The following is a 26,820-nucleotide window of genomic DNA, read 5'->3' as shown; positions in this document are numbered from 1 at the left end:
AGCAGAATTTTTCTAAATTTTGTATTTTACCATTTTAAGGGAAATTCATGTTTTTTTGTCATGATGTATGTTGCACATATTTGATTTATGTACAATTAACCAAATATTATATTTAAATTCATGCCTGTACCTGAGCTTTAAACAGTTTGTTGAGGCACGCATCCATTTTGCATCTCAATTGCTTGAGCTCAACCCAAGAAATATTTAAATGATAATTAATTTAATTAAAACGCAGCTCGACTTTTTGACAGTTTTAATTATTGTTCTTTCTTCAGAAATAATGATTTATATTAATTAATCAGTAGTAAACATTTTGTGTAATGTATATAGTCTGACCTACTGAACAGAACAAAAATATAATCATAAACTAAACTATAGTACTGTACATATTCCAAAGTAAAGTAGTGCCAAAAAGTACATAGTATTATAGATACTGATACAATGTACATGATATTCCTTTTGTCTTTTTTTCTCTATATAGTGTAGCTATCTACTTGTTCCCTTGTTACTCTATATACTATTTATAAAAGAATGCGAAAAATAAGACTTCATCCAGTAAGTTTAATTGGCAAAATTACTCATATTTATTCTATATAAAATAAAGTACAAATAAAAAGCTATAAGGGTAACAGAGAAAGTAGATCACAATATTATATGAAAGAGCTCTTAACTATAATAGATTTTACTCTTAACTCAAAGCAAGGCTATTATACAGAGTAAGTACCTACAACATTCCTTTACATGAAGCAACCTTTTTTCCTAAATGGAATTTCATATTATTATCTCAATATGAATAGATACAAATTTGTGTCATCTATGATACACTGTGATGTCTATAACCATTTTAATTGTGCATGTTTGTTTTCTTTTATTGTTATTGAACCTTTTTACTATGGTATTCGTTCTTCCCCCTTGATAAATCTTCAAAAATTCACAGGATATAAATCATGCAAAATCATAAATATGCAAAATACTTTAGTTGCTAGGCAACATTGTGATTGGCATTTTAGTAGTTTTAATAAGATGTTAATTTGTAACATAATTATAATCTTCATTGTTAAACAATTTATTTCTATTTTGTTACATAATGGGTTCGTACACGCCAAAATGGGTGTCATCGTACATAACATTATCAATCTGCCATCTCCAATATCTGAAAAAAAACCCCATCAAACAGATTTATAACACAAAACATTCATCATGAAGGATTGCCATACTTTGATGGCAACATTGAGTGTTGTAGGAAAGGTGTTTTAGTGAATGAGCCTATTATGAAGGAGTGTATGATGAGCAACTTACTTTAATTGGTTGGACTCTTTTGACATTTTTCAAAGACTGATTTAAATTCGGAAGTAATATCCGAAGTTTTGAACCTTACTGCCAGCTGTTCCAATTGCGGTTCCATTTCGGATGCATCCATAGCGTTCCAAACAAGGGATCTGTCAGATCCTGCATTCGGTTTTAACTCCATCTCTGGTGTGATAATATGGTTGGCACATATTTTCAATACTTGATCTCTGCGCATTAAAATACGACATCGATTCAAGACATTGTGTTTTAAGATCTTAATCTCTCCAACGCCACGATCTTTCCACTGGGACTCGTCACGATTCCAACGGAAAAGCTTAGCACGTTGACAGAACAACTGTTCTTCCTCTTCTTCACCAGTCTTTACCTCAACCTCTTGCAATGTGACAACTGGTTTAAACTGCAGATCATCCCGTTCTTCTTCTGGATAAAATCCTTGATCAGAACTCTTATTGGGACTGGATCCAGAATTCTTTTCTGGACTGAATATTGAGCTGGGCTTATCTTTATCTTCGCTCATTGTTTTTCTGACTGCCGATGCAAAGTCCATTCCAAAACTGAATGTTAATTTAGGTGGAGCAGCAGCTAAAGAAAAAACATATTAAATAAAAGTGTTAATGTAAACCAATCTGGCTTAGAAAAAATATGGAATTACGCTTATACAACTACATTTAATAAGGAAAGAGAATAACAAACAATACCTGCAGTATTATCTTCTGTGTTTCCTGGCTTTTCCTCCTGTTTTTCTTCCTGCTTTTCTAATTGTTTTTCCTCCTGAGATTCTTTCGGTTTTTCTTCCTCTTCTACATCTTCATCATCATTGTCATCTTCACCATCATCGTCATCATCATCTTCATCATCATAGTCTTCATAATCGTCGTCATCTTCATATTCTTCATCATCTTCAACTTCATCCCTTTTTTGGTCTTCTGTTCCCTCTTCATTTTCGATCTTCTTCACTTCATCTTTATTTATCTCCTGTCTCTCTTTTACTTCTTCTGCTGGCTCAGACTTCTTACTAGTTTTAATCTTCTTGACAGCTTCCTTTGCATTTTCAAATGCTTCTTTGAATTCAGTAGCAGTCTCAGCAGTCTTGAAACGAACTGCCAGCAATTCAGATTTGACTTGTCCATCATCAGAAGCATCCATTGCTGTCCAGACCCAAGATCGATCAGAACCTGAATTTGGCCGAACAACTATCTCTGGGAGAATGAAATGGTTTGCACATAACTTCAGAACTTGCTCTCGTCTCATTAAAAGGCGGTATAGTCCAGTTACTTTATGTCTTAGTATTTTAATATCACCCAAACCACGTTCTTTCCATTCATTGGTTTCCTTGTTATATCGGTACATCTTTGCTCGATGGCAAAACTCTGCTTCTTCATCTTCCTCTCCGGTTGTAAGTTCCACCAGATCAAGTTGAACAACTGGCTCAAAATGCAGACCATCATTGTCATCATCTTTGTAATAAGAATCATCTCCTGACTTATCTAGACCTGGTGATTTGATTAGACCAGGTGATCGTTGAATACCAGGTGATTTTGTTGGAGATGCTGGTGGTGCATTTGCTGCTTCATGAGGATCCATTTTGAATTGAAAGGTGAATGATTTTGGTATCTCTGAAAATTTACAGCTTGGGCTGCCTGTCTTTTTTGGTGATGAAAGATCAAGAGCTTGTTCTTCGGATGCATTTTGATTCTGGTTATTTCCAAATATGAATCCACTGGATGCTGGTGTTGCCCCAAAGGTAAATCCAGTTGAGACGGGTTTTGAAGTTGCACCAGTAGTTTCACCACCTTCACCAAAAGAGAATTGCGGCAATACCTTTCCAGAAGAACCAAATGAGAAAGTCTTTGTAGGTGATGTTGGTGCTACAGCACCTTCTTGGCTACTTCCTTGCAACTGTCCGAAAGCTGAACTGCTGCCAAATTGGAAAGAACTACTAGAAGGTGCAGTTGAACTAGATGCTTCTGGTTGACTACCTGGTTGGCAGGTTTGGCATGCTGGACATTTCTTCTGTTCGGCAGAATTCTGGCAGTAACATGTAGGACAAGACCAGGATCCTGGTTTAGGTTTTAATCGTTCTGCTAAAGTCTGAAATACCAAGTTTTAAGATAGTTAATAAAGGTATTATATTTATTTACTAAATAATAAAAGAGTTGGGAAGTGTTTTGTAGGAACCATGGCACATCAAAAAGAAATTATCTCCCAATTGGCCATCAAAGCAAAATAGTGATATTGTTTTACGGAACAAAATATATTGAAAGAATATTGAAATTGTTTACCATTGATTTTTCAGCAGTAACATCAGTAGTGACAGCAGGTGCTGCTTTCGGTTGGACTGGGTATGCTGTTTTACTTGAATCAGCAACAAATGAAAATCCACCAGTTGGTGGTTGCCGACTATTGTCACTTGTCTGGCCGAAAGAGAACCCAGATGGCTTGCTAGTTGTTGAGTCTGCTTTATTACCATCATCAGTTTTACCAAAGGAAAAGCCTGAGGTAGGCGTACCACTAGCTTGTCCGAATGAGAAGCCTGTGGAGGGGAGAGCAGCAGCACCACCAGTGGACTTTCCAAAAGAAAATTCTGAAGGTTTACTGTCTGCAACATCTGCTGGCTTTCCAAAAGAAAAACCAGACTGAGATTTAACATCACTTACAGGACCAGAACCTCCACCAAAACTGAATTTTGAAGTTTGTGGTGAACTAGTTGGACCATCAAACCTGAATCCAGTAGCTCCGGAAGGTTTAGTTGATGCAGCTGCCGATTGAGGTGGTACTGCTCCTGGTTTGAGTGTAGCACAAGCAAGACATTTAACAGTGTCAGGAGGATTGTTAACAAGACAAGTGTCGCATGTCCATGTTCCTGGTTTTGGTTTGAACTTGTCAGCAAAAGTCTAATCAGGAAAAGTTTTAAATAGAAACATTAAAAATGTAACATATGAAATTTTTTGAAGACAAATGTCATAATTTCTGAATAACTACATTATACACTACACATTAATAAACTAATTAATAATCGTAAATTCTGGATAATTATAAAGTATATGTATTATTAACGAAGATTATATATATCTGTAAAAGATCATGAGGCAGAAGACACTTTCAGTTCACCATTAAAGCTAAATAATGTACAAACCTCTTTTGGTTTTTCTGGGGTCTTTTTAGTTTCCGGCTTTTCATTTGCTTTTGTTTCTGCTTCTTTGACAAGGACTTTACACTCATCAAACTTCTCTTTAAATTCCTTTGCCATTTCTGGCTTCTTGAACTTGATTGCCAATTGCTCCATTTTCGCTTCTCCTTCAGAGAAATCAAGTGCACTCCAGACCCAGGCACGATCTGATGACTGCATAGCTTTCATATCAAGGTCTGCTGTGATCATGTGGTTAGCACACACTTTCAATACCTGATCACGACGCATTAGTATACGTATCCTACCAGTGTTCTTATTCTGCATGAATTTGACATCTCCAACTCCACGCTCTTTCCACTGATTTATATCTTTGTTAAATCGGTACAGTTTGGCACGATCTTTATAAAGGCAGTTTTCGTCTTCCTCTCCAGTTTTAAGATCGACAACTTCAGGCAAGGTCACAATAGCTTCATAATGTGGGTCGTACTCATCATCGCCTCCTGCACCAGAGCTAAACAGCTGTACGCCAGCACTTGTCCAAGAGAATGCCTTTGCAGATTCTGAAATAAAGTGAACTTCATTAATTAAGTTGTTCTATTAACAAATCAGTACTGAGTTAATTATAAAAAGTTAAAAGTAAAAAGTGACTTACGCTGTTTCATAAAATCTGGAGTATTTTGGTCCCCAGCTGTGACAGACGCAAAGGTCAAAGAAGTCGATGATCCTCCTCCAAACATCAATGGTTCTGTAGAAGTTGCTGGAGAAAAACAAAGAATATATATATAAAACAATTAAATATAAACAAGGTCTAAAAATACCTTTCTTTTTTCTGTATATATGAAAAACTTACATTCTTGTGTTGGTTTAGGGTCTTGCAAGATAGTAGTACTGGCCTGAGTGGCATCTTTGAAAACTTTGTTTTCCTTTTTATACAACATTGCCAGATCGATATCTTCACAACCAATACAACCAGGGCACGGTTCCTTGTATTCATAAAGGTAGAATGTTGGAGGCAGCTTTAATTTGAGAGCCATCGCAATCTGTGCTGGAGTTGGTTTTCTTTCATAAACATATATAACGTCATCCTCCTCTGATTTAAAAAATAAAGACAGGTTTTTATTATTCACCATATTGGTAAAGATGTTGTTAATCAATTAACATTTATGTACTCTATTATTTAAGCAATAAAAGAAAATAGAACAAAAAACTAACCCCTGCTTTTTGAGGTTGAACTGGATACTGCAGACTCCTGACCTGAAAATAAAGAGCCTTCGGTAGGTTTTCTAGGCTGAGGTGCTGCTGTTGGTGGGGTTTGAGCCCCTAAACTAAGCCCAGCAAATGGTGAAGTGGAGGTAGGTTCCTTTGTTGAGTTAACATTGAGACCCTTAAAACCAGTAGCTGCTACTAGCTGACTTGTGGGCTGAGCTGCTGGTTGGTTGAATATAGAAGAGGTTTGACTGAACTGGATTGAACTGGTTGTAGCTGGATTAGTAGACACTGGGGTAAACATATTACTACCTCCAAATGAAAAACCAGAGGTTACAGTTTGTGGTTTTCCACTTGCATCAGATTTGCTTCCAAAAGATGCACTTGGAGTAAAAACTGGAGTATGCTCAGCTTCTTTTGCTTTCGCAGACTCCAGACGAGTACCAAATGTAAAATTAGGCGAAACAGCAGATTTTTCAGATAACCTGTCTCCTCCGCCAAACCTGGAGTTTGAAGAAATAGATGAGAAAGCAGGAAAAGATTGTGTAACAGCAGGAGATCGGTCAACTTCTGACCCTATTAGTATTTGACGTAACAATGGAGCATCACTGGCAGACCTCTCTGGAGCAGTTTCACCTTTACCCATAGCAACTGGTGAGGATGCTGGTTGTGGTATGTTAAGTTTTGGTTGTTGGAAGATGGAAGGTTTCATGCCAGCACTTCCATTTGGTGCCACTTGAGGCATTCCTGTTGAGGGGTTTTGCTGCAAGAACGTATTTGGTTGAATGAGTCCAGAGAAGCGTGCAAATCCTTCATCAATACGTGTGGATTCTGAAGGAATAGTGGTCTCTGGTGTTCTACTCTGTGCAATATTGCGTGTTGGGGTGGAGAACACTGCTTCGTATGCTTCCTCTCCTTGATAGTGTGGTCCCGGGGTTGAGCTCATCATGGAGGGTATGTATTGCTGTTCCGCCAATCCAGGCATTGGAATTCCCGGTAGATAGCTTGGTATGAGTTGAGGGGGAAACATTGGTGTGTGTGGTGGGTAATACATAGGAGGTTGAGGAATTGTTAAATTTGGGGCATCAGCATGTTCAATTCTACAGTCAGCTGCGTTAATAATGATGGTTTGGTCTGTGTTAATGGTACTGGTATCCTTCTCTTTTGCTTGGTTTGGTGAGCTTATTGAACTGTTTAGTTTTAACTCTTGTAATTCTTTCTGAAATGAGAAATAAACATACTTATAGAAAATTAAATGGATTAATTTAATTTTTAATACACAGATCTAGTAGAATATTTTTTTTTAATTGTTGAAATTCTCACTATGATGTACATCCAGAGAAATAGATATAACACACATTTAGTGATGATGGGACAAACAGTGAGCCAGTTATGATCAGTGACAGTGTGTGACAGTGGCTGTGTGTGTGTACAAGTACACCAGAGTAAACCCCTACTTGTCTTGAAAGATGTACTAGGTTCTTTAAAGTGCACATGAGCTAGTTGTGTACACTGGACATACGGTTTATAGTCCTTATTCGAGCAGACTTGCCGATGTTATGGCTTAATAATTACGATTCCACTGTCTTAACTGCTCGGCCACTCAATCACTAAGTGAAACCATGTATACAAGCTTAACATAGTACTAATGTGCATTCAAAAGTTTACACGCACAAATACTGTCTTACTTACATTTAAATGAAGAATCTGTTCCATCAAAAACTTATTCTGGTCCATCACCTCATTGTGTTTTGATAGAATCTCAGAATTCTGTTCAAGTAAACGACTGTGGGACAATGCAAGTGTTCGTAATTGCGAGTTCTCGTCGATAAGACGTGTCTGACTTACGTTCATTGTACGCAACTCGGACATTAGTCGCTGTGGACTTGGATCAGGACTTAACCCCTGTTGAAAATATACATAATTACAGATATGTAATACAAGAAAAACTCATCCAATCTTGGGATTGCTATGGCCTAGATATTAGCTTACCCTATCCTTATATAATTAGAGAGGAAGGCTTATCCCAATTGCAAATATTAACTGTAATATAATTAAGGTAACACCACAAGTCATATTACTGCAGCAAATTTTTATAGTACTACTGCAGCAACTCTTGTAGTATTACTGCAGTCTTTCCTTACTTGATGAAATGTTGATATATCACCAATAGATGGCAATGTTTCCCTGCCAGCAACTGACGATGTTCTTGCAGATCCAGGAGTCTTCCCCAAAGATCTCCTATTCATAGGTGTGCTGTTGCTAATTCTGCGAGATGTATCAAACGTTTTGGTTTCTTCTAAACCTTTACGAGCAAGTTGCTGCTTTTCAGTATCTACCTCTTCCAGCAGCTGTTGAATTTCTTCATGCATAGACTGAAATTGTAATTAGGTTTAGGTTTGAGTCTAATCAGGCAGAGACGCACAGATTTTAGCCTATGGAGGACTCTGTGGTTAGCCTAGAGTGCTAGGCAGTGTAATGATGTGTGTTTAATGTGACGTGTCCTTGGTTCAAGTTTTGCTTGATACAATATGTTAATTTCTTAGTTTGTGAAAGAGATGATGAGAGGGTTGGATGTCAGGATTTAAGTGGTTGATAATGGGAAGCTGGGAAGTGGTATAATGAGTTAAAAAGAATATGGAGCAAATGTGGTGTGCCTAAATATGGTAGTGATATGTCATTATGTCCATATATGGTCACATCACATTTTTTTGTCGAAAGTTTCATAGTGTAGACAGAACTTTAAACTATTGTCAGATACATGGTTAACATCGTGGTGAGCAACCTGCAACTCTAAAATACTTACACTATTATGATCATCCTGTATAGCATCCATAGCGGAGTAGAGGGCATACGTACACTGGTCTAAATATGTCCCTTGTGCCAAGATCATGTTGGCTGTAATCTGACTGTCTTCCTTTCCATCAACCTCCATCTGCGATAGTTGTTTACACATCTGGGAATAAGAAACAGTACAACTATCATTCGCACAAAAACATCAACAGCAAGTTTCAAAGGATTATTTGCTACAGAACTGGACACAAAATTTATCTTAATTGTTCACTGAAAAATCTTATCAATGTACTAACATAACGTAACGTAACAACGTAATAACGTAATGTAATAGCATTCTTTATGTTTTGGCTACTCTATAAAGGGCCTTTCACACCTGCAGGATGTGTGGCCATTTTTGTACTCAATATGCATGAGTCATGAAAACAGCTAATGCTATATGTGCAATCTGATAAGATCCTGAACTAAGGCCAGAGTCGGACTGGAACAGGTTTAAGTTTAACTTCCTTTCTAAAAATTGTAATACAGGAACTGGAGAAGCAATATATATTTATATATATGTAAATCGTCATCTAAATCCATCGCACGGTTTGAAAACATTTATGACTTTTGAGTATAAGTCAATATCTTGGATTAGAAGCCATTGTGGCCATTGTGTAATATATAGCCAATTTATCATAAACATAATACTGTAGATAGTCCCTACCAATGCTTTTGTGAAAAGTCCTGTTACACCTTTCACCTTGGAGAGAAGATTGAGGGCCTGTTGATGGTGTCCTTGCTGGAACTCGTACTCTGACAGTGCTATAGCTGCTTCTTCTTGGAAATAAAATATCTCCTCTTTCTGTTAAATTAGAAAACACATCAATATTAAATTACATTCTATTCCTTTCTGTAGTTTTCAACCATAGAAAAATGAAAGAGGAGCTTAGGTCAAAGATACAATATCTGTTGCTGTTACACAACACCTTTAGCATGCACAGTTAAGACGTACTAGCAGGATCATGGAGTTAGTTTTGTTTAGGCCCAGTGATTGGCTGTAGATGACCTAACCACTAATAAATCACCAGAAAACAATGCCTACATTATTTATATATATATATATCGAGTTTGAGTCTCGGTTGGGGCGACTTTTTCTCATTCTCATAGATTTCCTCATCTTTATCGCTTAAAATTAATTAATTAAATTTCAGTATATCACCGGGCGGTTTAGAATTACTGTTCTTGCCTGATGTGTTTATATATATATATATTCTTTAAATAGTGAATCAGACTTTGCCTTTGATCTTAAGGTTGTTGCAAGTCCTTCAGTTTCTTTTGTCTTCAAAAACAATAATGCTTGCATATACAAAGTCTTTCTACAATGTGGTAATAGTTTGTAGTATACAGATAAACTAGCTATATATTTTTCATCTCACCTTTATTTTTCCTTGTGAAGCTACAAAGAATGCATGTTTAGGAGGAGCCAATGCTTTATCACTGTAAAGTAACAAAAATGTAGTTATAGGCTTAACTATTTAAGTATATTTAAATATCTTGATCTACTACGTTTTAGGTATGTTGTTAGGAACTTAGGCCTACTCATAACCTCAGAACAGAAACTGAATTCGAAATTCCCTTCACAAGACTAACTTGCAGTCAACAGTTTATACACATATATGGACAAAATTGTGGAAAGAATTCACTTGTAATGGTGGTAATAAACCGGTTATTTTAAAGAAACAAAATAAATGTATAAAAAAACAGGTCAAAAAATACTTTTTATCACTATATGCTGATTAACAACATCTTTGTTTTATTTAAGTTCTATATACTTGTTCTTATGTAAAAGGGTCCTACAAAAAAACGAAGCTACAGCTTTTTTATGCAGGATCCCTGTTTTCAGTTGTACTGTAATTATGATGTACTGTAATTGATGACTAAATAAATGTGGAATAAATGAAAAAATATGAAATGAACTAATACTTGCAGATTCCAATACTCTGGTATGTACCAGTGTAAACGATTTGCAATGACCGTGAGGTTATTCTTACTGGTGCTTTTTGAGAGATGAAGTGACATCACAAAGGGGTGCTGGATTGCAGTATACAGTACCATATATGAAATTTACTTTACCTTGCTAACAACTTGAGGTGTTCACTAGCAGCTTGCCAGTAGTGTACACTAAGACGCTGGCAGGCTAGAAACTGTTCATTGCCTGGAACATCGTTTTCTTTCTTCTCTTCCAGCATCTGGTATTAAAATAATTTTACAAAATTAAATTAAGAACAAAAGATAAACCAAAAATACATTCTAAAACATCCTTGAATACTATGACAAATTTTTCTCAAAAAATTTATTGTTCTTCTATTTAAAAAACTAAAAGATTTTGGGTTTTTTTTCCTCAAATTTATACAGAAAGTAGGATTTAACTGGTAAAAATTAAAAAAAGAGTATAATGAAAGAATTTTGTCCTAAAATATGAATCTCAGTGTTCGTATTCACCTTTCTAATTTAGAATTTACAAATGCTCTCATCTATGTGAATATCACTTAAGTGAAATACTAATTGACTTAAGTGAAAGACTTTATCATTCAAGGTCTTCATTTAAACTTACCCTGGTCCTGAAAGTTTTAGCAAGATGGATCAGCAGTGGTGTGTCAATGTTAAACTGGTGCGAATTACGAATGGCTTCTAAGCCCTTCTGGATTGCAAGACGAATTCTGGCTCGCTCTTCAGACCTATGGAAATAACAAACATTTTAACATCTAAAATTGGAAGATTATATGTGGAAAAAGAAAATATCACACAATGTTAAAAACTGCCAGTCAGTTTATAGTGCAATTCAAGAATATTCTAAATATCATGTCAAAATTATTCTACTGAAGTTACTGCAGTAAATACATTAAAAAAAACATGAATTTAGGTTGTTTTAATGCAATAACAGTATGTATGATTACCAAAACAGGCTTGGTAAATAATTACATAAACAGGTTTTAAGAGATAAAATATGTAGTTAATGCAGGAACTGCAGTAGAATAATGTTGAAATTACTTATTTTTATTTATTATTATTTTTTTTAATTTAATCGGTATAAAAAGACTCAAAATACAACTCATAGTTGAAATGAAGAGCTTACATATGAAAATGATAATTCACATAAAACAAAGTTAAACGAAGAAAAAACACATTAAGGCCTATGATACAGTAATAATTACTGTATAATTCATTAAACTTAAAATTACTATAAAAATTGCATAAAGATCAAAAGATAAGATTTATAATTACAAATTCTTAAATATTTACAATTTTAAAAAATAGAGACTAATATTATTAATCACATTATTTTTATACACCAACAATATATATGTATAATTCATTAAACTAAAAATTACTATAAAAATAATACTTACTTAGCATTTCCAGTGTACAGTGCGCATACAGCCTTGAACCATTTCTCTTGTTCTTCAGTATACAGCATCTGGCATAACGCCACCGGTAGGACTGATGGTTGGTCTGGACTGGTGCGACCTTCTGCTAGTAAAGTATCTCGTTTGGTCTTTGCAGATTTTACCAGAATGTACAAGAAAGCCTAAGCCAAAAAACACAACTTTAGTCATATTTAACAAGTATCATAACTGCATTGTGGTGCAGTGTGTTGGACGTGGGACTACTGATTGTGAGATCGTGGTTCGAATCCCACTCTTGCCACATTGCTTGTATCCTCAGGCAAGATACTTTACTTACGTTTGCCTCTCTTCCATCAGGTGTAGAAATGGGTACCCGGTTTAGATTAAGGCACAACTTTGCGCTGATTACTAGCAGCATTATAGGAGTATGTTTCCATCATGTTAGGTAAAAAAATATGAATGGGGTAATAACGTGAAGCGCTTAGAAGCATTGTGCAATAAGCGCTATATAAAAAATGATTATTATTATTATTAAATGTTTAATTAGGTTGATTAATGTGAAATTAAATATTTGGAGTGTTAATTAATTTGTCAGATCCTCAGCTGTTTAATAATAATAATAATATTATCCTGGATTTATCAAGCGTTCAATGTTGTGAAACGCTGTAAATATAATTACCCCGGTAGTTTTTGGATCAAGTGGATATCCACATAAAAATTGGATTGGTCTCAGAGACTAGAAAACATCACATTAAAATAATACACTGATAATACCTCAATATCAAGCAGTCGTAAGTTATCAACGCTTGTGATTTTCAAGTTGTTGGAGGAAAAATGTAGTTTATCAAATGATTTCTCTATGAAAGTGCCAAGGTCTGGCGAAATACCATCCGTCCTGACGTCCCATTGGAGGCCTAACCAGACCAAAAGTTGCAGATTGTGTGGCTGAGCCATCACAGCATCTGGAGAAGAAAATATCTGATGTAATACCCTAGACTCTTAACAATACTTTATTTTCAAGATTATTATAAGCGTGATTCAAAAACTATTGTTTAAATTTAACCGACAATAAAAAAAAAGCTTTAAAATAGCACATCACTGAAGGCAATCTAACAACAGGACACTGAGCTCGCCTTGCCAAGAAAACAGTCCTTTGATCTTATGTCTGGCTGCGACAAATACCAAGATCACTGTATATGTGTCGCAGCCACATATAAACCATTTGATCTCCGGATCTCAGCATCCTGTTTTTAGATTGTCTTGATTGAACATTCTACGCATATGCTAACACATCCATACAAGGTACATTTGTCCACAACAGTTAGTATTCATGAATATTAGCTCATCTGTGTAATTACTACAGATGTAAGTTCAATGAATTTACATTATATTAAGATGCATCTTGTTACAGTTGTCCTCCATTAAAGGGACACTTTCCTTTTTAATGAACAAGAGTCAATATAGATTTTAACTCTACAACCTTATTAAGGGGAGACTTTGTTGGGTGCCATTGGTGTATCTTTAATAGTGGTTCTACTATAGTTTTGCTAACCTTGATCGTATTTAAGGACTACTCCAACGAGGTCATCTAAGATGACCCCCTGCAACTGGGCAAAGTTTGTGTCCGACATGAAGAAGGATTTATTTGGATCTGCTTCCTGTCCAAAGACAACATGAAACAAATGTGTCTGGCTCTGTAAGAAGAAATAACATATATTGTCATTATCCTAGGTCTAATGTTAATGGTGAATTTAAACATGGTTCTAAACTAATCTTCAAAAATCTGTTTTAACATAGTATACTTTATGGAACAATAACATTCATCTATGCTTCTACTATAATTGGCCAGTTGTCACAATAAATCTGCAGCCAATCTCTATAAAATCTTGGATTTTTACTTTTTGCTATGGTTGAGTAATTCTTTCATGGATGATTGAACACCAGGGTAGTGAGAAACACTTAATGACAGGAAATGCCATCATTACCTGTAAGTTTGCAGTACTTCTTTGGCACTTTTCCAACCAATCTGGTCCATATTGTTTCTTGAAAGCATGCAGCATATGGACTAGAAACAAAGATATATCATAGCAATTAAATTAGTTCAAACTATAAAACAAAAAACTGAAATCAAAATATCAGCAAGATATCTAAAAGGAATTCATAACGGTTTTTCAAGATCGTAGAATATTTAGTTGATTGGGGTTTTATATTGAAAAATGTGTCATGGTTATACATGAGTAAGTTTGCTATGGTTGAGTGATTCTACTATGCATGATTGAACACGAGCGACTCATATTCAGCACAATCTCTTACTGTCAGGATATTTTGTCTTTCGGTCTCATTTAAAAATAAACAAAGGAATAACAATTATAGCTTCTAAATTGAAATAAATAAAAATTGGATACTCACAGACTTCGCTAAGCCTAGCGCTCGCTAGTAATTTCCATTTTTTAGATTGGTATTCGGGTCGGCCTGACATGTCTGGTAGCTTCACTTGGGCACTCTGGGCAAAGCAACTGGTGACAAATCCTAATATATCTGCCCAGCGAAAAGATCCCTGCAAAAGTGAATTGTATGAATGAATACATTTTGTCATGTTTTTTATACATGGCAGTGAGTATACAATCTAAACGGAAACAAGCACATTGTACAACATAATTTTCACCGTCTCTAATTTCTGCCAGGCTTAGATAACCAAAATTTAACCCAGTGAGGGAAAGATGGTTATTAATATTACTAAGAAAATATATTTTTTGCAGTGTTTAGCAAGCATATGTGTATCATATGCTACATAATCAATTCTTCTAATTGAAAGAATACATCACTATTTATCGATGCACCAATAATGTAACAAATTATGTACATATTCTGGGCCAGAGGCACATACATATATAGATATTACCAGTGCTAAGAGGACAGAAACAGATTTGCCACCAGTATTTTTTAGACACTATAAACATTATAACATAAAATCAGGGTATCCAACAATGTATGTATTAACATTACCATTGCAGCCATGCGGCACAGATGTAGACCTATCAAGTAGTACAGGTGAGCTGACATCTCATCCAAGATGCTGTCCCAGTTGGAATTGGTCTTGAGGCTGTTAGCCCTCAATAGGCACTGATCAAGCCTGCAAGTTAAAAAAAAATACACTCTATAATTATTATCTATAGACGTTAGAATTAATTTTTTTTTCATAGGTTGGTTTAATTTATGGAGTCTTGTTTCTATTATTCTGTCTGTCTTGTTTTTGGTGAATTTCAATATTGTTTTTAAGGCACCCCATAATTGGCCTTTGGCTACTGGATTTTATCATTCATATATAAATTGAATACAAACATATTGATTGATAAAAACGTCTCATAGAGGGTGGCATTTATTACATTCCTTTTAAACTCAAGTTTTGTCTAAACTGTAAATTACTATATCATTTAACTACCTTCCTTAATTATCAATTTTGGTGATTAAGTAGAAATATGAATTGAATAAAACTGTTGAGGAAATTTGTTAATTGATTATTGTATGAGAATTGATTGATTGAGTTTAAATATACCAAGTACTAACCCTTTTAAGAGGATTACGGCATTGTGAGGTGGTTTATCCATCATTGCTAGACTCAACAAAATCCACTTGGATAGCGCCACCAATAGGTGACTATGCATCTCCATTATCGTCTCCTCATTGGCTGTTTTCTCTTCCCCTTGTCTTATGCTCTTTATGTAAATCTACAAGAAGAAATAAATCTTGAATCAGCAAGATATGGTCATTTCATTTTAATCTTTTGTATGAAAATACTCTATTAAAATAAATATATTTTGCGAGGGTGGATCCAAGAATGCATGACACTTGATACATAACCAACCAACCAATGGCAAGGATACTTTAAAATATACCAGTTACTGCCTGTGTCGTCGTTGCTTGTGTTGTCCACACTATTTGAAACTTCCAGTGTACTGATCATGGTGTTAAATCTCTTGCAGATGGGGTTTTACGATACCTAATAAATTTTTGTTGGATATTGGCATATAAGTACACTACAGTGTTCTCCACAGGCCTTTTTTTGGGGGTGGTACTGTGATGGTTGACCTCAATACTTACCTCTAGAGTGTGGACTGTGCTCTCCCACCAGATTGGTTGGTCTGCAACAGACTCTAGATCTTGAGTAAGTAAGATGTGGTCGACTGCTTCTCGTAACCTATGCATTTCGATCAGTAGTTTTACTAGTTTGCAATTTAGATAATAATCTCCTTTCCTTTGAACCTAAAAGAAATTAAGAGGTATTATTATTAACTATTTATTTGTTTTGAAAAGAGATCCCAACTAAAATTTCTGACAATAAAGAACAGAAAAATCTGTGAGTCGTAATTGCAGACTGATAATTGGTTCTTATTCTATTTGGATATAACATAATTTTAACTATGTTTATTTATTTTTTTTTTTTTTTTAAATAAAAATATTTGCTTTTTGTATTCTAGTCAAGGGTTTGAATCTAATTCTGTCCCAATATTATTTTCTCATGACAATATTATTTCAATTTATCAAGTGGGTTAAAAGCTGTTTGAGCACAAAGTATAGTATTAGATTAGTCTGTAGACTTACCAGTTTTTTACGAAGGTAGATTTCATAATCTGGCAACTTCCCTGATCTCCTGAAAATGTTTTCCTAGGAATTAAACAAATATTAACATTTATTCAGCTGCCTGTGTGCTAAACCAAACTAAGAGATGATATTCACTTTTGATTATATCGCGCTACAATTTGTAATTCATTAGGCCCTTGCAGTCAAAGCTGTGACATGAGACATGTTATACCGGTATTAATTGACCTAGTAATTAGTATTGTTGACCCACTAATGTAAATCAACTCTATATAACTTTACTCTATAGTGACTCATGTTGAAGTTTTGATGTGAGATAAGACAATGAAAAGAGAACACATGAGGAATCACTCAACCTCAGTTCTCAGGAAACTTAGAATTAGGTCACAATGATGATAATTCAAGTCAAATACAATTTGTTACTCATTCAGCCATTTAGAGCAATTGCTAGAAATGTAACACTAGGCGTTATTAAAGTCAACTACTATAATATGCCTGGTGCCAAAAAGTTAAGGGAAAGTGGGAAGACCTCCCTTAAGGTCTGTCTACACTATCAAACTTTATGCGACAAAAAATGTGATGTACTCATATATGGACATGATGATGTCATATACCTTGTTTGACTTGTATGACTTCCATATTTGGGCACATCACACTTTTTCTGTCAAACTAGTTTGATAGTGTAGACAGAGTTTAAGATTCTTTAAAGGGTACTAATAGGTGTAGTGTGAAAAGATGAAAATTATAAAGTACTTTTTTTTTTATATCTTTTAATACAATAGGTTAGTGCTCCCTATTGCAAATAATCCTGGATCCGCCCTCTTCCCCTCTACATCACTTGTATGCAATTACCAAAATTAATTAATTCTGTCAGAATCGGATATTGTATTTGTGCTACCAAGATCAAATCTTTCATATATTATAAATAATTAAAGATCATGACAAAATCAATATATCTTTATTGAAATCAATGCATATAACCTATAATTCATCATAGTGATAAATTAAATCTGGTTTAATTTGTTTATACTCTTTACATAAAAACAATTATTATCATTTGATTTTCCTAGAAATTAATTAACACATTTTTATCTATGATGATTATTAATACTAAGTTTTTTAATGAGTTGGCATTGAATATAGTACAATCAAAATAAACAAATTACCTTTTTTCAAATTCAAGTAAGGAGATTGAAATTAAGTTCAGAACAAATAAAATCTATTTAAAGTCATATTTTTTTTAAATATACAGTACTAAAGAAGAAATTCTGAGACAAAAATCTTTTGATTTAAATTGTTTTAATTAAGTCCTATTTCAAATGTAAATCAAGAAACGGATAAATGTTTAAATAAAACTTGGCCAGTGACTCAATCACACTTTAACAGTTCGTTGAACTCTGGATGCTTCCTGCCCATGATTTTGATTTTCTAAACCAGTTGTTGCTATTACTACTGGGTTTCATTATGATTGATATGTGATAGATCAAACTTTACTCCGATGAAAACCAGAATTTAATATGATTTAACTATTTGTGTACTCTATAGCTTTTTGTACAGCATTGTAGTAGTAAGTGAACAGCCAGGCTTGCACAAGATCTGGTTAACCCCAGATTCATTGCGAATTAAGTTTGAGATATTCATTTGATCAGGTTAAACCATTATGAATGGAGCCCGAGATATGCTACCTCCAAGATTAGGTTTATCCCAGATTCATTGCGAATTAAGTTTGAGATATTCATTTGATCAGGTTAAACCATTATGAATGGAGTCGAGATATGCTACCTCCAAGATTAGGTTTATCCCAGATTCATTGCGAATTAAGTTTGAGATATTCATTTGATCAGGTTAAACCATTATGAATGGAGCCCAAGATATGCTTCCTCCAAGATTAGGTTTATCCCAGATTCATCGTGAATCAAGTTGAGCAATTCTTAAGGGTCTTTTACACCTGTTCCGTCACGCGGGTTCCGGTCCGACAAAAAAAAAACACCCCAATGTTACGCTTTCACGACACTCCACGCGCCTATGCGCCAATCGATATGCGCGTAGCGTCGAAAAAACGAAACATTGACGTTTGATTGGATTTGTCGGCGCTGGACCGGAACCGTGTCTAAACAGGTGTGAAAGACCCTTACCCAAGATCAGGTTAATCAGGCCTGGGTTAATCATCGGCCTTGTAGAAGAACACTTTTGTATTGAGGTGATACAAGCTTTTACATGTTAAAATAAAGTACCTATTATTTTTTGAATGCAGGGAATGCCTACGCTTGCCTAGGTTCAGGTTAAACCATTGCAAACAAAGTCCGAGCAGTGCTTGCCAAAGATTAGGCTACAGTTTCCCAGCAGATTCATTGCAGAAGTCTGAGCTGTAGCCTTGACAAGATCAGATTCATTGGGACCTTCATTTTAAAGGAGCGAGATGGAGGTACTCTCTCTCCCATCTCTCTCTTTTTATCCTGTTGTTGTGTGGGTGTTTAAGGGGAGCTATTGAGTGCTCTCCTCTTATTTCTTTAAATGAAGGCTTGCTTGCCCAAATTTTACAATCCAAGAATTCCAAAGTAAAATTTTACCAATTGTAGTTAACCATCAATTCAGCTGCATTTAACCAAAACTGAGAAATGCTTTCCTAAATCAAATACTCTTGATAAAGTGCAAGCTACGACTTCTCGAGCCAAAGTTGCCCGAGATCAGCTTAACCCTTGATACAGTGTGAACCAAGCCTGTGCATTTCTTCAAGGTGAACAAATTAGAAGAGTTAACAATCTACATTGAGGGGAAGTAGTGCACATGTCAGATTATACTAAACAGTTGTTCTTTAAATCGCATACTCAGTTAAAATGCCAAACAAAATACACTTGTAAATATTTATTAATAAATACATTTTTTTCTTCAAGGATTTCTTAGTATTTACAATAGTTAGTAAAATTTGTTAGTTGTTTATAATTAGTGTAAAAGTATTTTTAGAACAAGTTTTCATTGTGCTATGCAGTAGAACACATACTTTGGAACGTCTCTATTCAGGGGACACCCCATTTTAAGATGGCACATGAATAGGAACCTGGGGTAATATATTACGGGCACATCACTTTATTTGATAGTGTAGACAGAGCTTCTTTAATCATTGTAGTGCTTATTTTTTCTTATATTTGTGCTTGTGTGTAAATTATTTTTTTTATGTGCATTTATTTCTTGTCATTCGAATGCAATTCAGCCTTGTGCTGCCATGTATCCCTTTAACACCAAAAGCAAAACTCCGGAGACACTCTGGAGTTGACACCCCAGTGTAAGGCGAACTGCGGGGGACACATCTGTGTTTTGGTGTGAAAGGTATTGCAACAACAGAGTCTTTAGGTCAAAAGGTCATCCTCACACGATCAATCATTGCTTTAGTTTTATTTTAAAATACTTTAAATATTTCTACAAAATATATAGCGGAGACTAAAAAATAATTAAATAGTATAAATAAAACATTTTACTGAATTTAGAAAATAATTATTAAACTAAAAATATTATCAATGAAAATGATTGTAATGATTGTCGCTATGTGAACACACAAAATAGAAGGCGGTATTTACGATTTTATTTTAAATACCTTGGTGTGGAAGGGGTAATGTATGCTTTAATGTGCAATTATTGAATCAAATATACTGAGATACGATTAAAAATGTTCATCCGGTTTTGGATATTCATGAAGATATTCTGGTCTTCTGAAGAAGCTGTCCGAGCAGGACACAGAAACTGTCAAGCAGGTTAGTTCTGCTTTTTGGTTTTTTTTCGAAAATAATTACAAATTTATACCGAGATATATTACCAACATGGGTTACTTCACACTAAACATTTCAGTTTGTCAGTTTGCTATACCAGTACATTATCTCTTTTTTGAGAAACAACTTACCTTGATTTTATGAATGTTGATGTGACCTGGGTAAAATCTTTCAGCTCTTTCTACCCAATATCTCAACTTCTCCACATCATAATTCTGAATGGTACAACCAAGAGATGCAACTGTAAAAGGAAATCGTATACATTCTGACTAATAAAACTTTATTAGTAGGTTAAATGCTAAGAATGTTGTTGATGAGAGTCCCCTTCCAATATTATCATACTTTTAAATGTTTTGCAGAAACATGAATTTTATTAAAGGAATTGCAGGAAATGGCGTGTAGTTTAAGACATCGCTCATAAATTGGGTGGATACACACTCGGAGTAGCATAATATGTAATGATGCAAACCATTAGTGTACTGTTTACACACATTGCAAACATTTCATAACATATATGCATGCTAAAGCCTGGTTCCCACTTGGATGAAACCATATTGTGAGTTGACCAATCACAAGCAATAGTTCGGACGATCCATTGCATCATGATTGGTTAAATTACTACATTCATACAAGTTAACACTCACTTCTTAACATCAATTCTTTTTGGGTCTCATTAAACTCCAATGATTTTTTATAACTGTCGATAGCCTTCCCATAATCCTTAACTGCCTCATAAAGATTGCCAAGTAATTTGTGAGCTCTGCTATCACTATGTTTAACAGCTAGGTAGGTCTGTGCCCATTTTATACCAAGAGCATACTCCCTAGCTTCCCAGTAAAATGTTGCAAACTGGTATCCACGAAGCTGAATCTAATTAGAAAAAAAAGGGAGAAAAGAATGGATTCTCTAAATTTTAATTATTTGTGCAATACATTTGAGAATTTGATTTGAACTAGCCTATTCCTTCTCTTTTTTCTTTTTTCAATCGGTGTGATGCCCCTATCAAATAAATACTCACACATGCAGCAAAAAGGGAGGCCACATTTCAACTGAAATACCTGTCTTTAGTCGTTTCAAAATGCAAATTATATTTTTGACAAAACCTGGGTTTTTTTTTGTGTGTGGACGAGTAGAAGGTTTAGGTTCTTCACAGAGAAAATGTAAAAAAAAAAAAAATTAATATTACGTTGCTGTCAAAGGAAAGTGGTCTTTATGTATGGTTCTTTTTACACATTTTTTTTGTTATTATTTCATTCAAATTGTTAGCAACTTGTGCATAACATACAATTAAATCAGCCTATATTAGCCTATATGACTAGCGGCTAGGCCTAGGCTAGTAGTACTTAATCATACTCATCTTACTCTGTACATTTGGTCTGGTCTAGGCCTAGCTTGGCTACGCCTTACCCCACCAAGAACAGCCGCGGGAAATACTTAAATTGCAATAATACCAATACGACGGATTTCTATCTATCATTATGCCTAGCTTCGGCCTAGAAAATACAAAGAATATACGCAAAAAAATATACCTCTTGCTCACTCTTTGCTTTCCTTCTGAAGGAAGCAACAAAATTATCAACCTCTGCTTTTGATCGTGACATATTTACATCGTTAAATGTCAAGAAAAGAACACAAAAAAACAAATTTGTGACCGTCTTCACTTCTCGAAATTCAAATCGTAATTTCAAAATTTCAATCATCCACATGGAAAATCCTTTTTGCACACGGTATTGAAAAAGAGGGCGCTGTTAACTTTTAAAAAGAATTAATTCTTCAAATCATTTTTTATCTCAGAATGTCTCCGTTTTTTTTATCAGTTTCCATTTTATTTTTTCTTCAACTTACAAAAAAATAAATAAAAATGTAATTTATTAATATTTCAACTACTAGGCCCTATGGGTAACAATAACAAGCATTACAATTTTATTAAATTACAATTATTAATATATTCTGGTTTTTGTGTCTCACTATTCCACTAAATTAAAAATCACAATGTTTTTTCAAATCATTTGTCCTTGAACATTTTCAAAATAAATCATGATATACAGTAGTTCTGACCTATAGAAAATTCAAGGTGAATTAGAGCAAAAAAGGTATTTGAATTGAGGCACATACCGTATTAAAGAAAACAATCTGTCCAAAAGATACAGTGTTCTGCTACTGTACTCGTGGATTTTCTGTTTTTTAGGCTTTAGGTTTTATTCTAACATAAATATTCTTAACACATTGCTCCACATACAGACAAATTATAAAGTCCTTGTTTGTCTTATAGTATAACGTATCCCATCACTACAATTACCATAACCCACCTTATCACCATTTATTAGCATTTTTGTTACTTTATATTTTTTAGAAATATAAAAATAAAGTACATAATCTTTCATTTATTTAAATTATATAATTTATAACTATCATATTACATTGCTACAGCTGGGAATGATTTCATTACAAAAACTTACTGTATATTATTATGCTCAAACAAGCAGCGATATATTGATATTGTTTTCGGTACTTATGTAACTGTAATGTAAAGTAATAGTAAAAACTTCAATATGTGTACAGTATACATGTAATGTATGTACAGTACTTTACATGTAATGTATGTACATGTGGTATGTGTACAGTATTTTACATGTAATGCATGTACAGTATTTTTAAAGTAATGCATATATGTACAGAATTTTACATGTGGTATGTGTACAGTATTTTACATGCAATGCATGTACAGTATTTTTAAAGTAATGCATATATGTACAGAATTTTACATGTGATATGTGTACAGTATTTTACATGTAATGAATGTACAGTATTTCAAGCATGGCTAAAGAAAACAAAAACAAATATATCTTTATTAGCAGTGCTTTTTGAATACAAACATTGGGATCAGTACTTATTTGTTCGTGACACTTATTCAACTGAAGCTCTATTTAATAAGTAAAAAAATGTTACAAATCATTATATATTTTCTTTTTCTTTCGTTCAATAGGTACAAACTTTTGACATGTGTGAGTTTTTAACTCCGCCAAGTAAAAAACTCCAGATTTTTTGTTTACTCCGACGAGATGTGGTGCTGTGTTTTGAGGTAGTGTAATTGTATCTAAGACAACACATTCTCCAATTGCACCAGCATTCGGTGGGGTAGCAACCAAAAGTATTTTGCTCTCATTCAGTAGTGCAACGATAAAATGTGTCTTATCTTTACTGATTCTGAAAAAATAAATGTGAAATGTTTCATATGAATCTTACAAGCTATTTTACAATTATATTAAAAATAAATCCATGTACAAATCATATTCACTTATAACTTGACTGATGATTTGGTTTTATATCAAATCAACTTTATTTGTTTTATAACTATACATACATGCAAACATCATCGATAGTATTAGTAAAAAAATCATCTAAAAACTATATAAAAGCTTCCTTAATTAATATTGATTATAATTTATATTTGAATGTGTTATTTATTTATACCTGTACTAGGTAACCTTTTCAGTCAAAGAATGGTTTCCCAGAGGGAATTAAAGTGCACATGAGCTAGATGTGTACATTTGACCTATGGTTTATAGTCAATATCCGAGAAGACTTGTTCTATACCACCAGAACCATGGAGCGAGTGAGCCTTGAACCCTTGCCGATGTTATGGCTATGTAATTACGGTTCCATTGTCTTAACCATTCGGCCAATCACTCGCTCGCTTTATGTGTCAATGTGTCACTAACCTGACAGAGTATGGTTGCCCAGCTGAAAAACAACTTGTCCACTTTCCCAGGAATTTGCCAGTGTCCGCATCAAAAGCTTGAAGTCTACCGTTCATGCGGTCAGCGACCCAGACACGATTGTGCTCGTCAAGCTCCACACTATGCGGTACATCAAAGTAACCATCTTTAGTACTGTTTGGTCCACCAACGTGCCACAACAGTTTGAAATCTAGAAAATAATTATGTATATAAGGTTTTAGACAAACAAAAATCATATACAGTAATAATATACTGAACACTATTGAATGGATAACTGAGAGTTTGATCAAAGTTGGTATAATATTTTGTTTTCTGTGATTGTTCTATGGCTCCAATCCACAGGGAAATTCCAAAGCATATTATTCTTATGGAGCTTTCGAAAGAAAAAATAATAATTTTTTGTTTAGTCTATCTATCTATAAATAGAACAATCAATCTTTTAAATCATGAAATTATTCTATCTATTCCACTCATCATTTATTTGTATAATCATGTAATAGTGGACTCATTTTTGGTTATATTACCTTTAGACAGCTTAATTAGCCTATTGTTATTACCACCGTCTCCATCTACAATGTACATCTCCCCCTTCTCATTGAAGGCCAAATCCGCAACATGATCAAACTGTATAGGGGCTAGACCTGTTCCTGCCGTCCCTGCTGTTCCAATCATAGTCTCAAGTTTACCTTCAGGGGAAAACCCCTTCACTGTATGTCCATATGTAGCTGTAGAATTAAAAACAGGCAATACAGTTTACAGTAGTACAAAAAACAGTGAATACACATATTATACACACATATACAAAACTGTTTACTTATGGTGATATAAAAGCCATATGTGTCAGTGTGTGGTATAGTAAATGGGGGACAATGAGAGATGAAAGGGAAAACATTTTTTTAACAGTTCATTGATACTCAAATTTCAGTCCAACCAAGGCAATCTAACAACAGGACACTGAGCTCGCCTTGCCAAGATAGGAACTCGTAACAGTCCTTTGATCTTTTGTCTGGCTGCTTCTTTATGGCGCGCTGTGTCTGTTAAGGGGCGTGGAAAACATCGTGTCACAGCCACGATAAACTCTTTGATCTCCGGAGCTCAGCATCTTGTTGTTAAGTTAGATTGCCTTGGTCCAACACTATCCTTGCATTTAATTGACACTCTCTGCAATGCAAACATTTACCATTTCCAAGATCTGTCACCCACACACTAGTTTGACCTGACGTGACGTTTTGAAAGACTCGTAGACCATGGATCATGCTCACAACTGACGTATCAAAGGTCAGCACTCGTTTCAGATGTCCATCTTCAGAGAATACTACAATAGGATGAAATTTAACACCCCTCTACAGAAAAATTATATTTTTTGAGTGAATGAAAAGGTTTTACAATTGATGAATTCAGTAATATTATTTAATTTGATATAGTAATTAGTGAATTAAAGGGTGGACTGTACTCTACCTAAGGCTAGGAATTAAACCAAATTATAAATACAAATTGGGACTGGCTAACAATTATTTTAGTTATTTTTGAGATGTTATAATATTAAGACGGGCACTTGCACACATTAGCGCCCAATTGCAGTTTTAATGATTAGGCTATGCCTACTGTAGTAGTAGGTCCTATAGTACTAGTTAGTAGTAGGTACTGCAGACAAATAACTGCAATGTCTGTCTACTGACATTCAATGTACAGTCTTTCCATATAAGCAACTGTCAACCAGCCGGGGAGAGGAAGGTTTTACTGCATCTACAAACACCACTCTCTAGCCTATTATAAAATACAAAGTCAAATACCTCACCTGTGAAACATATATTTCTCCAGCTTTGTCATCAATATCGACACTGTAAACCTGCCCAGTAAATACTGATGTATTTAATGGCCAAGACGCATCTAATTTGTACAAAGCTTTTTGTGGTGCAGCCGAAGAAATTAGAAATAAACAGCAAAAAGTCCACAACAAACACAGCGACATCGAGCTATATTGTGTAGTCGTTTTTTGATAACTGAGAGCTATCAGTGTGTATCATCCTCGTATATAATTGTTTTCTTAGTTGTAATAAAGATCACATTATTATAACATCTAGCATGTTATTATAATATATACATTTATAGGTACCAAAACTAATATTTTTATTTAAAAAAAAATTCGATAAGTATTTTAATAACACTGAAACAACATTCCTAATATAACAAATGATATGTAGTACTACTAAATCAATGTATAATTGCATAGGACTATGTGTACAGTATTATGATCAGTGTAGTCAGAATTTGATAACTGAGCACGCATCTTTTAATATCTACCTCATCAATAATTATTATTAATAATCTTTATCACATTGTTGGATATGATCAGTGTAGTCATAATTTGATAACTGAGCACGCATCTTTTAATATCTACCTCATCAATAATTATTATTAATAATCTATATCTCATTGTTCGATATGATCAGTGTAGTCAGAATTTGATAACTGAGCACGCATCTTTTAATATCTACCTCATCAATAATTATTATTAATAATCTATATCACATTGTTCGATATGATCAGTGTAGTCAGAATTTGATAACTGAGCACGCATCTTTTAATATCTACCTCATCAATAATTATTATTAATAATCTATATCACATTGTTCGATATGATCAGTGTAGTCAGAATTTGATAACTGAGCACGCATCTTTTAATATCTACATCATCAATAATTATTATTAATAATCTATATCACATTGTTCGATATGATCAGTGTAGTCAGAATTTGATAACTGAGCACGCATCTTTTAATATCTACATCATCAATAATTATTATTAATAATCTATATCACATTGTTGGATATGATCAGTGTAGTCAGAATTTGATAACTGAGCACGCATCTTTTAATATCTACCT

At 34.3% G+C, this 26,820-nt stretch overlaps 2 protein-coding genes across 3 annotated transcripts; both read right to left on the bottom strand.

Moving 5' to 3' along the window:
- Positions 1-541: 541 nt before the first annotated feature.
- On the bottom strand, positions 542-21,862 carry LOC144842925 (E3 SUMO-protein ligase RanBP2-like). 2 transcript variants are annotated; one of them, XM_078699528.1, is made up of 28 exons: positions 21,722-21,862; positions 20,837-21,062; positions 20,324-20,433; positions 16,432-16,494; positions 15,931-16,092; positions 15,397-15,557; positions 14,836-14,962; positions 14,239-14,386; positions 13,815-13,894; positions 13,382-13,523; positions 12,604-12,791; positions 11,833-12,011; positions 11,037-11,160; positions 10,556-10,671; positions 9,859-9,919; positions 9,147-9,284; positions 8,454-8,603; positions 7,792-8,022; positions 7,340-7,552; positions 5,654-6,866; positions 5,292-5,531; positions 5,094-5,198; positions 4,448-5,001; positions 3,594-4,205; positions 2,142-3,402; positions 2,010-2,111; positions 1,300-1,893; positions 542-1,153 (listed from the first exon to the last, which is right to left on the bottom strand). In XM_078699528.1, exons 1-27 carry the CDS (start codon positions 21,791-21,793, stop codon positions 1,301-1,303), a joined length of 7,371 nt encoding a protein of 2,456 aa, XP_078555654.1. In that variant the 5' UTR covers positions 21,794-21,862; the 3' UTR covers positions 542-1,153; position 1,300. The 2 variants fall into 2 exon arrangements, with proteins under 2 accessions (XP_078555654.1, XP_078555653.1); XM_078699527.1 differs by having other exon boundaries at positions 2,010-3,402.
- Positions 21,863-23,014: 1,152 nt separating this feature from the next.
- On the bottom strand, positions 23,015-25,916 carry LOC144842947 (NHL repeat-containing protein 3-like). Its single transcript, XM_078699570.1, has 5 exons — positions 25,731-25,916; positions 25,113-25,275; positions 24,457-24,657; positions 23,915-24,122; positions 23,015-23,399 (listed from the first exon to the last, which is right to left on the bottom strand). Exons 1-5 carry the CDS (start codon positions 25,902-25,904, stop codon positions 23,138-23,140), a joined length of 1,008 nt encoding a protein of 335 aa, XP_078555696.1. The 5' UTR covers positions 25,905-25,916; the 3' UTR covers positions 23,015-23,137.
- Positions 25,917-26,820: the final 904 nt, after the last annotated feature.

This window comes from Antedon bifida, chromosome 5 (assembly GCF_963402885.1).
Source record: "Antedon bifida chromosome 5, ecAntBifi1.1, whole genome shotgun sequence".
Taxonomy (NCBI): domain Eukaryota; kingdom Metazoa; phylum Echinodermata; class Crinoidea; order Comatulida; family Antedonidae; genus Antedon; species Antedon bifida.
Note: the sequence above shows the minus strand (reverse complement) of the source record. Positions and strands in the feature narration are given on the sequence as shown.

What these genes read in the sequence shown, in the direction of transcription:
- LOC144842947 (XM_078699570.1), bottom strand. Translation starts at nt 25,904, where the DNA reads ATGTCGCTGTGTTTGTTGTGGACTTTTTGCTGTTTATTTCTAATTTCT. An exon ending in GAGAAATATATGTTTCACAG is followed by an intron (nt 25,276 to 25,730) that starts GTGAGGTATTTG and finishes ATTTTTCTGTAG; the next exon opens with AGGGGTGTTAAATTTCATCC. An exon ending in GGGCAACCATACTCTGTCAG is followed by an intron (nt 23,400 to 23,914) that starts GTTAGTGACACA and finishes TTATTTTTTCAG; the next exon opens with AATCAGTAAAGATAAGACAC.
- LOC144842925 (XM_078699527.1), bottom strand. Translation starts at nt 21,793, where the DNA reads ATGTCACGATCAAAAGCAGAGGTTGATAATTTTGTTGCTTCCTTCAGA. An exon ending in AGTCCTTAAATACGATCAAG is followed by an intron (nt 12,792 to 13,381) that starts GTTAGCAAAACT and finishes TTTCTTCTCCAG; the next exon opens with ATGCTGTGATGGCTCAGCCA. An exon ending in CTTCACAAGGAAAAATAAAG is followed by an intron (nt 9,285 to 9,858) that starts GTGAGATGAAAA and finishes CTAATTTAACAG; the next exon opens with AAAGAGGAGATATTTTATTT.